The 14,025-nt window shown below is 51.0% G+C and overlaps 2 protein-coding genes across 2 annotated transcripts; both read right to left on the reverse strand.

Annotated features, from left to right (window-relative positions):
• Positions 1-459: 459 nt before the first annotated feature.
• Positions 460-9,116, reverse strand: LOC111152065 (fascin actin-bundling protein 3). The gene is made up of 7 exons (XM_022510355.1): positions 8,976-9,116; positions 7,368-8,064; positions 6,715-6,833; positions 4,016-4,175; positions 3,365-3,535; positions 2,847-3,052; positions 460-630 (listed from the first exon to the last, which is right to left on the reverse strand). The coding sequence occupies exons 1-6, from the start codon at positions 9,114-9,116 to the stop codon at positions 2,847-2,849; spliced, it is 1,494 nt and encodes a 497-aa protein (XP_022366063.1). The 3' UTR covers positions 460-630.
• A 1,542-nt stretch (positions 9,117-10,658) lies between these two features.
• On the reverse strand, positions 10,659-13,780 carry LOC111151972 (ADP ribosylation factor 5). Its single transcript, XM_022510223.1, has 6 exons — positions 13,600-13,780; positions 12,993-13,073; positions 12,533-12,642; positions 11,906-11,977; positions 11,257-11,382; positions 10,659-11,145 (listed from the first exon to the last, which is right to left on the reverse strand). The coding sequence occupies exons 1-6, from the start codon at positions 13,664-13,666 to the stop codon at positions 11,059-11,061; spliced, it is 543 nt and encodes a 180-aa protein (XP_022365931.1). The 5' UTR covers positions 13,667-13,780; the 3' UTR covers positions 10,659-11,058.
• Between the last annotated feature and the right edge of the window lie 245 nt (positions 13,781-14,025).

Below are 14,025 nucleotides of genomic sequence, written 5' to 3' on the forward strand. Positions count from 1 at the left end.
GACATTACAATCCCCTAATCGAAGAATTGAGTCAGAGCTCCCAGTCATGGGACCCTCACTTCAACTCCCTGTAAAAGGTGGGCAATGACAGGCAAAGTACCTGTCTTGCCCAACTGACAAGATCGAAGATGAGATGATTGGTCAATTTCAGGCTATCTAGGCATAAGATGTGTCATGATCATTACCCTGTGCCCATAGGACTCATAATCCTTCATTCTTTCAAAACCCAAAGGACATCTAATCATTCTGGATTCTGAATCCTTCAGGGCAAAACTAAATTCTCACATGATTACTGGAAAAATTCTTGTGGTCCTGTGGGGATGGGGGAAGATCAATGGAAGCACTGGTTACCATTTGGTCTTGCCTCTTCCGGATAGAACTTGTGGGGGGCTTGGGGCCTTGGACTCCACCCACCTCCAGACCCTTATTCTGTACTGAGTCAGAAGCACACAAGGGCTCTTGGGGGTGGCCTTTTGTGTATTGTTGCTCGAAACAGGTGTTTTGCTAAACTGGGTAGGGAAAGTTGTGTAACAGATATTCTCATGGATCTTGACTCTGGGGTTCCTGTTGTGTTTAGTGCAGTAGTTTCTCCTGGAGAATTTGGATTTCCATAGGTGGCATTCCATTGACCTGGAAAAGGAAGAGGAAACAGAAACCTTGAGTCAATGATTTGCTGATTTGCTGGAAAAATTTGGTAAGATCAACTGGGAAAAGACAGAATAAAGTGATTTGTCCCATTATTATTATTTTTCTTTCTTTTTTTTTTTTTAAAGTAGGCTCTACACCCATCATGGAACTCAACACAGGGCTCAAACTCATAATCCTGAGATCAAGACCTGAGCTGAGATCAAGAGTCAGACGCTTAGGTGACTGACTGTCCTGTTTTGTCCCATGCTTGATGAATGTGAAGTTGTATGTGTATGTGTATATGTTGTATGTGAAACTAATTTATAGGCAAAGGCAGTAAAAATTATTTTTAATCAGATTAATGGTATAAAAAATAGCATCAGAATTCAAAGGGATACTATAGTCAACAGATAAGATTTACTAAGAATTCAACTGGATTGGGGAAGGCTTCGATAAAGGACCCTGCACTAGATTCCAGGCTGCTTACTATACATTTTATAATCATCATTTCTCATAACACAACAAAATCCTACAAGATATATACTCTATTCCCATTTTATTGGCTAGGAACAGGATTTGAGAGGTTCATTTTTCCAGGGTCAAACAAGTTTAACTGATAAAAATCCAATGAGAACCCAGTTCAATGTCTAAGAATGAGCTATTAACCACGGTGATACATTGTCTACTGGAATGTCATGGCCTGGAAGGAGCCTGTGAAATTTAGTTCCATTGAAACCCTTTATGAAACAGATAAGAAAACAAGCCTGGTGGAATTTCATTTGATTTTTTTTCCCACTTTGGCCCTAGCAAAGGGTTTGTTTAGAAAACCAGTAGAGGGGTGCCTGGGTGGCTCAGTGGGTTAAAGCCTCTGCCTTCGGCTCAGGTCATGATCCCAGGGTCCTGGGATTGGGCCATGCATCGGGCTCTCTGCTCAGCAGGGAGCCTGCTTCCCTCCTCTCTCTCTCTGCCTACCTCTCTGCCTACTTGTGATCTCTGTCTGTCAAACAAATAAATAAACTCTTAAAAAAAAAAAAGAAAAGAAAACCAGTAGGGAAAAAAAAAAAGAAAACTAGTAGAAAATGCAAGAAAGGAGTGAACATATATAGTGGGGGTCCATATCTAGATCCATATGGCTACTTAACCTTCATACCATCCTATGAAGTAGATATTATTCCCATTTTACAGCTAGGGAAACCAAGGCCTAGAAATGTTAAAGCAATTTCCCCAAGGTTCCGGGTCTATGTGATACCAAAACCAAAGCTTTTCTTCCCACAACATCCTCATGCCCTTCCAAGCCAGGAAAGTGAGGTCAACTGTGAGGAAACTGGGCAAAGAGCAGTGAGGTGTCCTGAAAACCTGTGAACAGGGAATGATTTAGGAAAGCAAATTTGGCATGGAGAAGAGATGGGATGGACGGATCTGGAGGCAGGGAGTGCTGCCGGGGAGCCCTCATCACAGTGCAGGCTTTGGGTGAAAAGTCTGGATTCACACGGTAGCAAAGGTAGTTAAGAATGAGCAAGTGCTCAAGTCATGGTTATGGAAGTACCCAAGAGTTTTCAGGGTTTGGTAAAGGGAATGAAAGGGAGGAAGGCAAGATGGTGCTGAGATCTTGATCCAGAGCACCTGGGAGGACAGCAACACTCTAGATGGCCCTGGGGGAGGACTGGAAGAATCATCTGCGGAAGGGATGGGGAGGAGGCTGATTTTGAGAGGTTGGCAGGACAAAGTCAAGTCAGTTGTCAATCAGAAAGTTGGAAAGAGAGGAGGTTAGCGTTCAGGAGAAGGGTCAGAACTGCAGATGCATACCTGGGAGCCATCAGCACTCCAGGGATCCAGGGGTGCAGGGATAGAAAGTGCATAGCTTAGAAGGCATACCCTCAAAGTTACCTGTCTTCCCTGAGAGTGGGGCAAAGCTCTGCATCTTAACACAGAGAGATACACCTGATTCTGTCCCCTGCAAGCTTGCTGGCACACACATGTCAGTGTGGTCTCATCGTCAGAAACCTAGATCTGATTTCCCCTCCTTTCTCCAGCAAGTCAGTCTCTAGAAGCCCCGAGAGGAAAGTCTGGATTTGGAATAAATGTCTGGAGCTGATCTGGTTGTGGGACAGAAGTCAGTCCACAGATGTGTTTTGGTCTCATGCTTACCCACTTCCCTTCTTTCCTTGCCCCTCAGCTCCTTCTCCTCTACCTCCTGGTCCTGACTCACTTGATCTTACCTAAAACTCCCAAATACACTCTTTGGTAATCTCTTCGCTGTCCGCCAACAGGGTGCCGCTTCGGTCGGATCGCATATAGAAGCCATTGGGCGCCAGCACCGTGAGCAGGTTGCTCCCGTGAAGCTCTATACAGAAGTTGAGAGCAAACTTCCCCCAAGGACGAAAGGTGCCGAAGGATGTTATTGACCAGAAGGATCCACCCTGTGCTGGGGAGGGAAGGGTGAAGGATGAAGTCCTCCCGCTGCATGGCTAGAGGAGGCTCCCAGCAAGCGCGCCAGCCCCTCTGACTTCCCCACTCCGCCTACGTAGGCAGGTCCATCTGTGGAAACGTGGGAGGGCTGGGTTTGGGTCTACCAACCCACTCAGGGGGGCCTTGACATGTGAAAACAAAGAGAAACTCCATTTTTCCTTTTCTGCTGAGTAGGCTCTCAGCAGAAGACATTGGAGTCTAAGTTGGGGCTAAGGCAGGACAAGACCGTGAACCCAGGAGAAGTTCACAGAAAAGAGGAACTCCTCACCCTGGAAGTGGTAGATGCCCTGGCGGCAAGGCAGCAGGTGGATGCAGTCGGGCTGGTCCATATTGCACTTCATGAGGTCATGCTCTGAGGACGTGCCCACATACCCGTAACGACCTCGCAGTACAAGGAAGGGCCGGTTAGCTAATCGAATCCCAAATTCCTCATTGGGGCCTGGAAGAAACATAGAGGAGTTATCTGGATGAGCTGCTTCCAGATGCTTTCCCAGGTAGAAGCAGGAGGAGGGACACTAATTGCAGGTTGTCAACATTTAAACAATTACTAAACACCTACTAGGTGCCAGATCTTAGGCTGGGTGCTTATGAAATGTCTGTGAAAACACTTAATAGGGTGTGGAGCCCAAGAGATTTTAATATCCTTCCTTCCTTTGAGAGGTGTGAATCTATTTAATCTTCACACAACTCCTGGGAGGCAGGTAGGTTGGAGAGCACCCCCCTTGGTAAGGGAGCTAATGGAACTGGGGCTCAAAGATGTGTTTGCCCAAGTGATGACAAAGATTCATTGTCATTCAGCAAATTCAGTGATTCAGCAAATGCACAGACCCTAGCTCCAGTTCTCTTTCTATTACAGCCCAGCTCCCTCTGAAAGCATCTCTGACTTGGGATAACCTGGCAGGAGGGCCACTCTCCTCACCTGGGATGGTGGCATTGGCCATCAGCAGGCCATTGTCTATGATGCCCAAGAAGCGTCCATTGGGAGACTGCAGGATGATCTTGCCACAATTCCAGTGCACTCGGAAGAAGGTATCAGGCTCCATGGGGTGCCCATTAGCCATCACTGTCCTGTGGCGCCTCTGGAGAGATTACAGGGAGCAGACAAGAGAAACAAGGACAAAATCTCTGCTTTCTTCCCATCATTTTTATTCCTAGACCCTTTCCCACATCCCACCCACTGGCTTTCTTCATTCTCCCAGGGCATGCTTTATGCTTTCACATCCTTTCTTTTCTTTCTTTCTTTCTTTTTTTTTTTAAGATTTTATTTATTTAGTTGACAGAGAGAGAGAGAGAGCGCATGCACAAAAGCAGGGGGAGTGGGAGAGGGAGACGCAGGCTCCCTAGGGAGCCTGATGAGGGGCTCTATCCCAGGATCCTGGGATCATGACCTGAACCAAAGGCAGATGTTTAACTAACTGAGCCACCCAGGTGCCCCATTTTCACATCCTTTTTGGAAAACATATTGTGGTCTCAGCTCCCCCACTTCCCCAATCTTGGCTATATCCCAGAGTCCATTATCAAAAAAGGACCTGGATAACCACATGGAGAGAAATAAACCTCAGCCCAGATACCAAAATCATTTCCAAATGGATCAAAGACATAAAAATGAAAGCAAAACCATAAAACATCTACAAGAAAACCTAGGAGAAATTCTTTGCAACATTGGGGCAGGCAAAGATTTATTGGAACCAAAAAATCACTAATCGTTTGCAGAGTGGAGAAATTGGACTTCATCAAAATAAAAAACTTGCTGCTCAAAAGACACTACTAAGCAAATGAAAAGGCAAGCCACAGGTTGTGAGGAAACACAATACATATATTTGGCAAAGAACTTGCCTTTATTTATTTTTTTTTTAAAGATTTTATTTATTTATTTGACAGAGAGAAATCACAAGTAGGCAGAGAGGCAGGCAGAGAGAGAGGAGGAAGCAGGCTCCCTGCTGAGCAGAAAGCCCGATGTGGGGCTTGAACCCAGGACCTGGGATCATGACCTGAGCCGAAGGCAGCGGCCTAACCCACTGAGCCACCCAGGCGCCCCAGAACTTGCCTTTAGAACACAGAAAGAACTCTTGACTTTAGAACATAAGAATACTTACAACTTGATCATAAGATAACCCAGTGGGCAAAAGATTTGAACAGACACCTCACAGAGAAGATATACAAATGGCCAATAAGCCCATGAAAAGATACTCAATTTTACTAATTATAAGAGACATGCAAATTAAAGGCACAGTAAGATGTCATTGCACATCAGAGTGGCTAAAATTAAAAATACAGACAATATCAAGTGTTGATGAGGATGTGGAACAGTTAGTGGAACTCCTATACATTGCTGGCAAGAATGTAAAATAGAATACTCACTTTAGAAAACTATTTAACATTTTCTTAAAAATGTAAACATGGGGCACCTGGGTGGCTCAGCTGGTTAAGTGTATGCCTTTGGCTCAGGTCATTATCCCAGGGTCCTGGGATCGAGTCCTGCATTGGGCTCCCTGTTCAGCAGGGAGTCTGTTTTTCCCTCTCACTCCACCCTTCCCCCAGCACCCCTGCTTGTGCGTGCTCTCTCTCTCTTTTTCTCTAGCTCACTCTCTCTCAAGGAAATAAATGCAATCTTAAAAAAATTAAAAAATTAAAATATAAACACATTTATCATGTGACCCAGTATTTCTACCCCTAAGATTACTGAAAATACAGACCCACCAAAAACCTTGTAGGCAAATGTTCCTTGCAACTTTACTTTTTTAAAGATTTTATTTATTTACTAGAGAGAGAGAGATTGAGAGACAGAGATATTGAGAGAGAGAGAGCACAAGTGGGGAGGAGAGGGAGAAGCAGGCTCCCTGCTCAGCAGGGAGCTTGACATGGGGCTCCATCCCAGCATCCTGGGATCATGACCTAAGCTGAAGGCAGAGGCTTAACCGGCTGAACCATCCAGGTGCCCTGCAACTTTATTCACAATAGCCCAAACTGGAAAGGACTCAAGTGATCATCAACAAGTAAATGGATAAATAAATCATGTGTGTGTTGATGAGTAGTAGTATGGGAAACTGCTCAGCAATAACAGAGGATAAACTACTGATACATGGATCATGAATCTCAAAAATACTATGCTGATGAAAGGAAGAATACACACGGTAACATGGTGTGATTCCATTCATGGGAAATTCTAGAGTAGGTGACTCTAATCTGCAGTGACAGAACAGTAACGGGTGGAGGGGAGGGAAAGAGGAAAGGGGGACTGACTACAAAGGGGCAAGAGGGAATTTCCGTGGTGATGGAAATAATCTTTAATGTGTGATTGGGTATATACATGTGCCTATACACGCATGAGTGTATACATTTGTCAAAACTTCTTGAATTGCACATTGAAACGACTGCAGTGGATTGTATATAAATTGTGCTGCAATAAAATTGGTTTTTCTTTTCTTTTTTTTTTCAAAGAGGCCCCATTGAATGAAATTGGGCCCATTGGTTGAAAATTGACAAGGGTCTCCACCCTTGTCTCCACTGTCCTCCACCTCAGCCTCTGGTCACCTGCCTTGAAGAAGGAGAAAGTATGTCTAGAATGGGAGAGCTCAGAGATGAAGGATTTCCTCGCTCGGAAGGCCAAGGTCTCACCTGGGCTAGGTAGCAGCCATTGGCTGCACGAAGCTGCAAGGTGGGGCTCTCATCGTCGCATTCAAACTGGAACAAGGACATTGGGGTTATGTGCTCAGAGGCAGCACACACCTCGACATCTGCAGAGAAAGATCATGTCAGAAGGAGCCAGAGCCGGGGCGCCTGGGTGGCTCAGTGGGTTAAGCCTCTGCCTTCAGCTCAGGTCATGATCTCAGGGTCCTGGGGTCGAGCCCCACATCAGGCTCTCTGCTGAATGGGGAGTCTGCTTCCCTCTCTCTCTCTGCCTGCCTCTCTGCCTACTTGTGATCTCTCTTTCAAAAAAAAAAAAAAAAAAAAAAAAGAAGGAGCCAGAGCCTGGTTTCAACCTCAGTCTCAGCCCCTCCTCCACACCTTCTGTCTGGGTTCCCTCTGGTTCCCCTCCTCAGCCTTTACCACCTTCTGCAGACCACAGGAGCCTGGAGAAGACCCAACCTATTCCCTGAAGTCCCTTCCCCTGCCTTATCACCCTACTCCATGGCCTAAGAGATCCTGTTGGGACCCTACGATCCTCCTTATCAGCAGCTTCCAAAATATCTGCTGCTCTCCAGTACATTTTTCTCTTTCCAGGAGCCAGCTCTCCCTCCCTCCACAGCTGTCCTAGAGCCAGCACTTGCCATAGACAATGGAGAGGAACTTCCGAGTCTTGGACCTGAGGCTGACCCAGGTGGGACAGCGCTGTAGGACGAACCACTCCTCACCCCTGTGGGGATTAGAGCCCAGGCCCAGAAGCAGGCGTGTGCCCTGTGGGTACAGCATGCCTCCTTCTCCATCGCTCAGGGCCACGAGCCCTCCCGGCCGCACCTGCATGTGAAAAGCCGTCTGTGCTGAGGGTTGGGGGACCAGCCGGTCTACGTGGGACAAGAAGAAGTGTGTTGAGGTCTCCAGGTGGTAGCATCCGTCTTGGAAATGCAACAGGAAGCCACATTCCTCCAGGCAGGGAACGGGCGCATCCACCCAGACACGGCCCACAGTGGGGTCAGCCCGGGCGTAGCAGTGGCTCACAGGGCTGTAGAGGATCACATGGACGTGCAGGGCCGGACGGGGGGTCCACATGTGATAGGCTGAGAGGACCCTGGAGTTGCAGAACACATCTTCACCGTCAGACTCTAGGTAACGGCCACTAATTATGCACTGGAGGGTCCACTTGCCATTGCGGTGGAAACGCAGGAGGAAGCACCCATGGTGGCTGGTCCTGGGCCGGCCGTAGCATAGACTGCCGTCTGCCTCGCACAGGAGGTAAAGGCCTTGCAAGCCCCGTAGTCGGACCACGGCCTGTGCGTCATGCTCATTGCTCACCAAGATCTCCCAGGTCTGGAGGCGGTGGGAGGGAGAGGCAGGAGATCAGTATTGCCGAATGACCAGGCCAGGGTGTCCAATGCCATCACGCCTGGCATCACCCTAGAACCTTCATGGCAACCAACCACCTTCCCCTCCACATCAGCCTCCACGGAGACTGCCAGCTCTCCCACCCTCTCATCCAACTGATCAAAAGATTTCAGGAGACCTCTCCTACTGGAATCAGGGCACTTCTCAAGATCCCAAGAAAAGTTCTAAGGACCTGCCTCTCCCAGCTCACCGAAGGTAAACTTCCTTCTCTCTTACTTGGTGGCTTCCTTCAATGCCTAATTTTCTAAGAAGTGCTTTGGTTTAAGTTTGACTTTTCTCTTCCTCACTGTTGCCCCTGGAGAGCATGTTAACTAACACTCCCCTCCCCAGAGCCCACCTCCCCAGCAGGGCAGGAGAAAGTCAAGACCTCTTAGATTGGGGCAGGCAGGCCCAGGCTCCAGGGATAAGCATTCCCAAACCACAAGCCACAACCGAACAGAATCAGTCCATCCCTACCTGCACTGCACCCCCACCCCCGACCCGCCGCCGCCCCTGGCACGCCGGAGGCCCACAATCCTGCCTTCCAGCCTGGGCTCTTCACTTCTCCTCTTTGTGATGACACAACCACCTGGTGCTGGGGCGGAGGGAAGAAAGCAGCCAGAGAAGGCAAGGCAGCAAGGGCTGAGGCTTTGCCTCTCGGAACAGGTTGAGAAAGGGAGAGAGGGAGGGATCGAGACCTGTGAGCAAAAGCCTGGGGTAGGAGGGTCTTGGGCTGGTAATGGCAAAGGCTAGGAAAATGATAGCGAGTGTACCCCAGCCACCGCCCCCTCCCCACACACGCACACCAGAGCTTGGCCACTAGGAAAGAGGACTCTCATACAGGTTTGCCTGGTTACCTGTCTCCGGCCCAAGCCCTTTGCAGTAGCAGTGACCGTGTTCTTATATGCCTCAAAAGTGAGGTAGGATCCTGCCCAGCTGATGAGCCCAACCCTTAGCTCCTCAGGCTTGGGTCTTCGCGTCCACTCCACCTCCTCCATGGGGCCGGCACCACAGGTGATGACTCTGTCCGGCCGAGCCTTCCCCCCAGTGGTGCGGTTCCACAGGCCATAGGGCCTGGAATCAGGCCTGTAGTACCCACCAGAAGACGTTCCCAGAGGGAATTTCTCGGGCAGAGGCTGGCCTAGGGCCCAGTGCCTCTGTGACCCGGGAGCATTGTGACTGTGAGGGCTGCCTCTTATCCATAGTGGGGAAAGAGCACTGGCCCGGCCATAGTCAATCCACAGCCCAGAGGAAGTGGGTCTAGGGCCTCTGGTGTCAAGCTCCCTGTGCAACTCCAGGCACCAACAGAGCTGAGCTAAGACTGGGAATTAGAACTCCAGCCTGGGCCAGTGATAACCTGTGACTACAGGCAAGTGTCTTCCATTCTTTGCTTCTTTTCTCACTTTAATCACAGGATAAAGACCAACCTCTTTCCTCCCCATGAAGTGAGGTCTGCTTGGCTCCCTTGGGACTCAAGTGTTTTTCGAGTTCAAGATATCCGGAAGAATTTATTAACTTTTACAGCCCTTGGGAGAATGAGGCCAAAATGTCTCAAAGGTGCTTTTCAGGGGGTGTGAGGAAACCCTAGATAGATAACCAGCAAGGATCAAATGACTCATATTCATCAGGAAGGGTTGGCTCAGAGCAGGGGAAGGGAAATGTCCTAGGTAGGGAGAGCCCTGGGCATCTTCCTCGCAATCCCCTGCCTCACTGTTCCTAAGGATCCCGACCCTTCCCCTCAAAGGGTCCCTGTTGGCCCACAGCTTCTGGGACTCACTTCCTACAAAGCTCCTGGAGAAAATCAGGCCAGTAGCTGGAGAAACTGACATGAAAGGAGAAAGGCAAGAAGAAATAATGGTGGCAACGGCAGGTTTTGTTTAAGCTTTGCAGGGATTCGAAGAACGGGCAGAGTGAACCACACCTGGAGAACCACCCACACTCCTGGTTCCGTGCACATACTTTCCTCTTTCCGCCGTGGGGGCGAGGTGGTACAGGGCCAGAGGTGTCTTTTAGGTAGAAAGAGTTGCCTCGCATGGTGAGGAACTTTAATCCTCAAGGATTAGAAGGACCCTACGGTGTTTCATAGAATAAGGCTAACAGAGTAGTAGTGACAGAATCACCTGTGTAATTTCTAAGATGCATATTCTTGAGCTTCAGATCAGTCCTAATAAATCATATTTTCTGAAGTGCCCCTCGGGGTGCTATTGTTAATAAATACCGCCCCCCAATTTTAATGTTCACAGTAATCATTAAGAACCACTGTTCTAAGTAGCTAAGAGATGGAAAGGCCCAGGATGTAGGAGATTTACAGAATCATGAAAGTAGATCCCCTCAGCAAAGGCCCCCTGGAATTGGGGAGTGCTTGTAGCCTCAAGAATAAGGAGGGAGAAGCTGAGCTGGATGAAGGGAGCCGGTGTGTGTGCACATGGGGGAGGGGGTCGCTTTGCAGTCTCCGTGGCTCTGAGCTTCCTTCCTATCGCATCGTCCCTTTGTATCCAACAACCCAGCCCCCTCACTTCTAGGCTACAGACAACACCATGTACAAACCACAGCAAATTTATTACTCAATGTCCAGTGCCACATCATAGCACCACCAGAGCCCTCACCTTCCCTCCCCACCTGGCCCCAAGGGGACTCCCGAAATGGAAAAAAAATGAAAGTAAACCCAGATCCCTGCTCCTCCTCTGGAAGAAGGGGCCTTAGCCCTGGAGAAGTCCCCCTTCCACAGGTCCCAGCAGGCAGGAGAGTGGACCCCTTCGGCCCAGACAGTGAGGCTCCAGGCTCCAACGACAGAGAGAACATGCAGGCAGGAGCTGGAGCAGAGGCCCGTGTCTGTGGGAGAGGAGTGGGAGGGAAGGGCACTGCCTGAGGAGTCCGGGAATCTGGCCGTCCCGGGTGCACGCGGGAGCTTCCGGGCAGCAGGGGCCGGCCCCTGGCGGGTTAGCGCTTGGACAGCTCGTGGGACAGCCAGTCGAGCCCATCATACAGGCCTGTGCCTTGGGTGGCACAGGTGGCCTGGACGTACCACTGCGGGGAGAAGGAAAGAGAGCTCAGCAGCAGGAAAGATGAGGGGACGCCTTCACGTCCTGCCCCCCCCCCCCCGCCCCGTGGCACCCTTGGGCGATGCGGGACCCTCACCGTGCGGCTCCGCAAGTGCTGCAGGCCCAGCTTGTCAGTGAGCTCGCTCACGGGCATGGCGTTGGGCATGTCCTGCTTGTTGGCAAACACCAGCAGCACGGCATCCCGCAGCTCGTCCTCCTGCAGCTGAGACGGGTGAAGGGGATGGAGTCCAGCGTCCTGGCAGAGTCTCCAGGCCTCCCCTTCCCACTGTGCAGGGAAACCTCCCTTTCTGCCTTCTAACATATTTGTGGGGAAAATGTAATATCGTGTAGTCTGAGCTGAACACAAGCTTCCTAAGTCAGCTTGCAGCCATCTGGCCTTAAATCCAAAAAGAGCCTTTTTCAAATGACTTGCCCTAGTCAAAATGGCAACGTTTCTCAATGGAAAAACAAGAATGTTAAGAGGATGTTTCTCTCCACCACACATAATTCCCCTTTCCCCACCAACACTTCGGGTGTGAAGACAGGAGGATTCAAGGGAAAAGTCAGTCTTGGGCTTTTTGACCTGACTCCAGTTCGAAACACAGTGAGGTATGCCTTCCGACTGCGTCCACACAGAGAAACACAGTCAAGGCCTGTGAGACATTTCCTGACTTTCACCCAGGCTCAGAGATCTCAGAGCTCTGTCTCCGAACGAGGGCTCCGTTCCCAGGGCTCTGGGTGCTCACCATCTTCTGGAGCTCATCAGCAGATTCCTGGACCCTCTCTCGGTCATTACTGTCCACTACGAAGATGAGGCCCTGGGCGGGAAGGAAGAACAGACAAGCCATCACTCCCAGCTGGGACATACCCTAGTCTGGCTCTTTCTTTTTCCCATCTTTTTCCCATCTTCTCATCTTAAAACTTTTCACTAAGCTTCTGCAGACACAGTGGCACCAACTGGAGACACCATGCGAAGGATACAGCCTTTGCCCTCAGGCAAGCAGTGTAGTTAGAAGAAGCGCAAGGGACCAGGGAAAGACCAGACGAGAACTAAATGAGGCAGAATGAGTGCGCCTGGCTGCCTCAGTCAGAACTGTGAGTTCAAGTCCCACGTTGGGAGAAAAAGCTGACTTTAAAAATAAACAAACAAATAAATGAGGCAGCATGGCCCCAGAGTTCTGCTTCTCAGAAGCTAAGGTAGCTAAGTCTCAGAAAACTAAAGGCATTCCTGAAGGATGAGGAGAGGTAAGGCTACAACTGTGGATAGATGGGAGGTAAAGGTTTTTTCCCCTGGCTTTCGAGACATGCCTAGGCCAACATCTCAGTCGCAGCCCTAACACCTTCTCTCCTGGGGTTGGGGAGCCCCACCCCACCTGAGTGTTCTGGAAGTAGTGCCGCCACAGAGGCCGAATCTTGTCCTGGCCTCCCACGTCCCAGACCGTGAAACAAATGTTCTTGTATTCCACTGTTTCCACATTGAAGCCTGGAGATAATTGGAAAAAAATATGAGAACCAAGTCCTGAAAGAAAGGAACTCTCTAAATCTAGGTGGATTCACTGGGGACATAAAACCAGAAGGCAATGATCAAGTCCCATGGGAAGAGAACCCCAGAGAACAGGCAGTCCACAGACCAGGCCCGGCTAGGTCACAAACACCCTGCCTCAGCACCATCCAGCAACTAAAGGTAACTGTGACCCACTTCTCAGGTAGCAGTATCTGGTGTCAGGGTCAGCTCCCTGCACAGAGATAAGGGCCTCAGGCAGAATGGGTAGCAAACCCTGGGAAGGCCTGCTGCCAGCCTCCCGCTCCTCCCGGCCTTGCCTCAGAACTCACCTATGGTGGGGATGGTGGTGACAATCTCCCCCAACTTCAGTTTGTACAAGATTGTGGTCTTGCCAGCTGCATCCAAGCCAACTGCAAGGAGAGGGGCATAGGGATGGAGACGGGAGCGAGGGAGCCCTCTAGAGACCAGGAAAGGGGAGAAGCCAGGACAGCTGATGGAGACGGGGGGCGGAGAGCCCAAGCGCCTGCAGGTGCGCTCTGTTCTCTACCTTCGAGGCCTTAAGAGCAGTCTGGGTGGTGAGCACCAACTCGTGCCCCAAAGAGGGCGAGAGGCGGGAGACGGCTAGGGGGGAAAGGGCATAGGAGGACGGCTGCGCTCCTTTTAAAAGTCGTCTCCAAGGGCGGAATCCTCCCTTCTTCCCAGCCGGGCTGGGGAGGAGGGAGCTTCACCCCACCCAGGCCCGCAGCTCCCGGGCTCAGGCCCGGGGATCGGCGCTGCAGACCGCGACCAGCCCGAGAGCAGTGACCCCCGGGGGGTTAGGAGGCAGGTGACTCCAGATCAGAGACCCGGCTGAACTGGGCTCGGAGGGACGCGGGGGCGGGAGGGCTGCGCGGGGGCTGGCGCTCCGGTCCCGGCCGCGCGCTAGATCTGCCTCACCCATGAGGATCCTCATCTGCTTCTTCCCGAAGATCCGCGAAAAGAGCGCGGACACGGTGAGGCCCATGGCGGGGCCCGGGGGAGGGGGTGCGGGCACGGACGCGGGGTGCGGGCTGGAACCGGCCGGCCGCTGGGGGATGGGGCGCAGCAGCAGGAGGAGGAGGCTCCGCCACCGCCTCCGCGCGTCCCGGCCCGCCCTACGTCATCGCGGGCCCGCCCCCTACATGGCCCCGCCCCCGCCCCGCCCCTTCCCCGCCCCCAGGCTCCGGCTCTGGCAAAATCTGAAGCTTGGAGAGTCTCTGCAGCCTCGCGGCGTCCCGCGCCGGCTTTAACGAGGATTGGGGTCTCGGTCTCTCCCCGTTTCTAGAATGCTGACAGGTCTGTGGCTGCTTCACCGGCAGCCCGAGCGGGGTCGAGGAGAGTCTA

This window comes from Enhydra lutris, unplaced genomic scaffold (assembly GCF_002288905.1).
Source record: "Enhydra lutris kenyoni isolate GAN:26980312 unplaced genomic scaffold, ASM228890v2 scaffoldscaffold27, whole genome shotgun sequence".
NCBI classification, from domain to species: domain Eukaryota; kingdom Metazoa; phylum Chordata; class Mammalia; order Carnivora; family Mustelidae; genus Enhydra; species Enhydra lutris.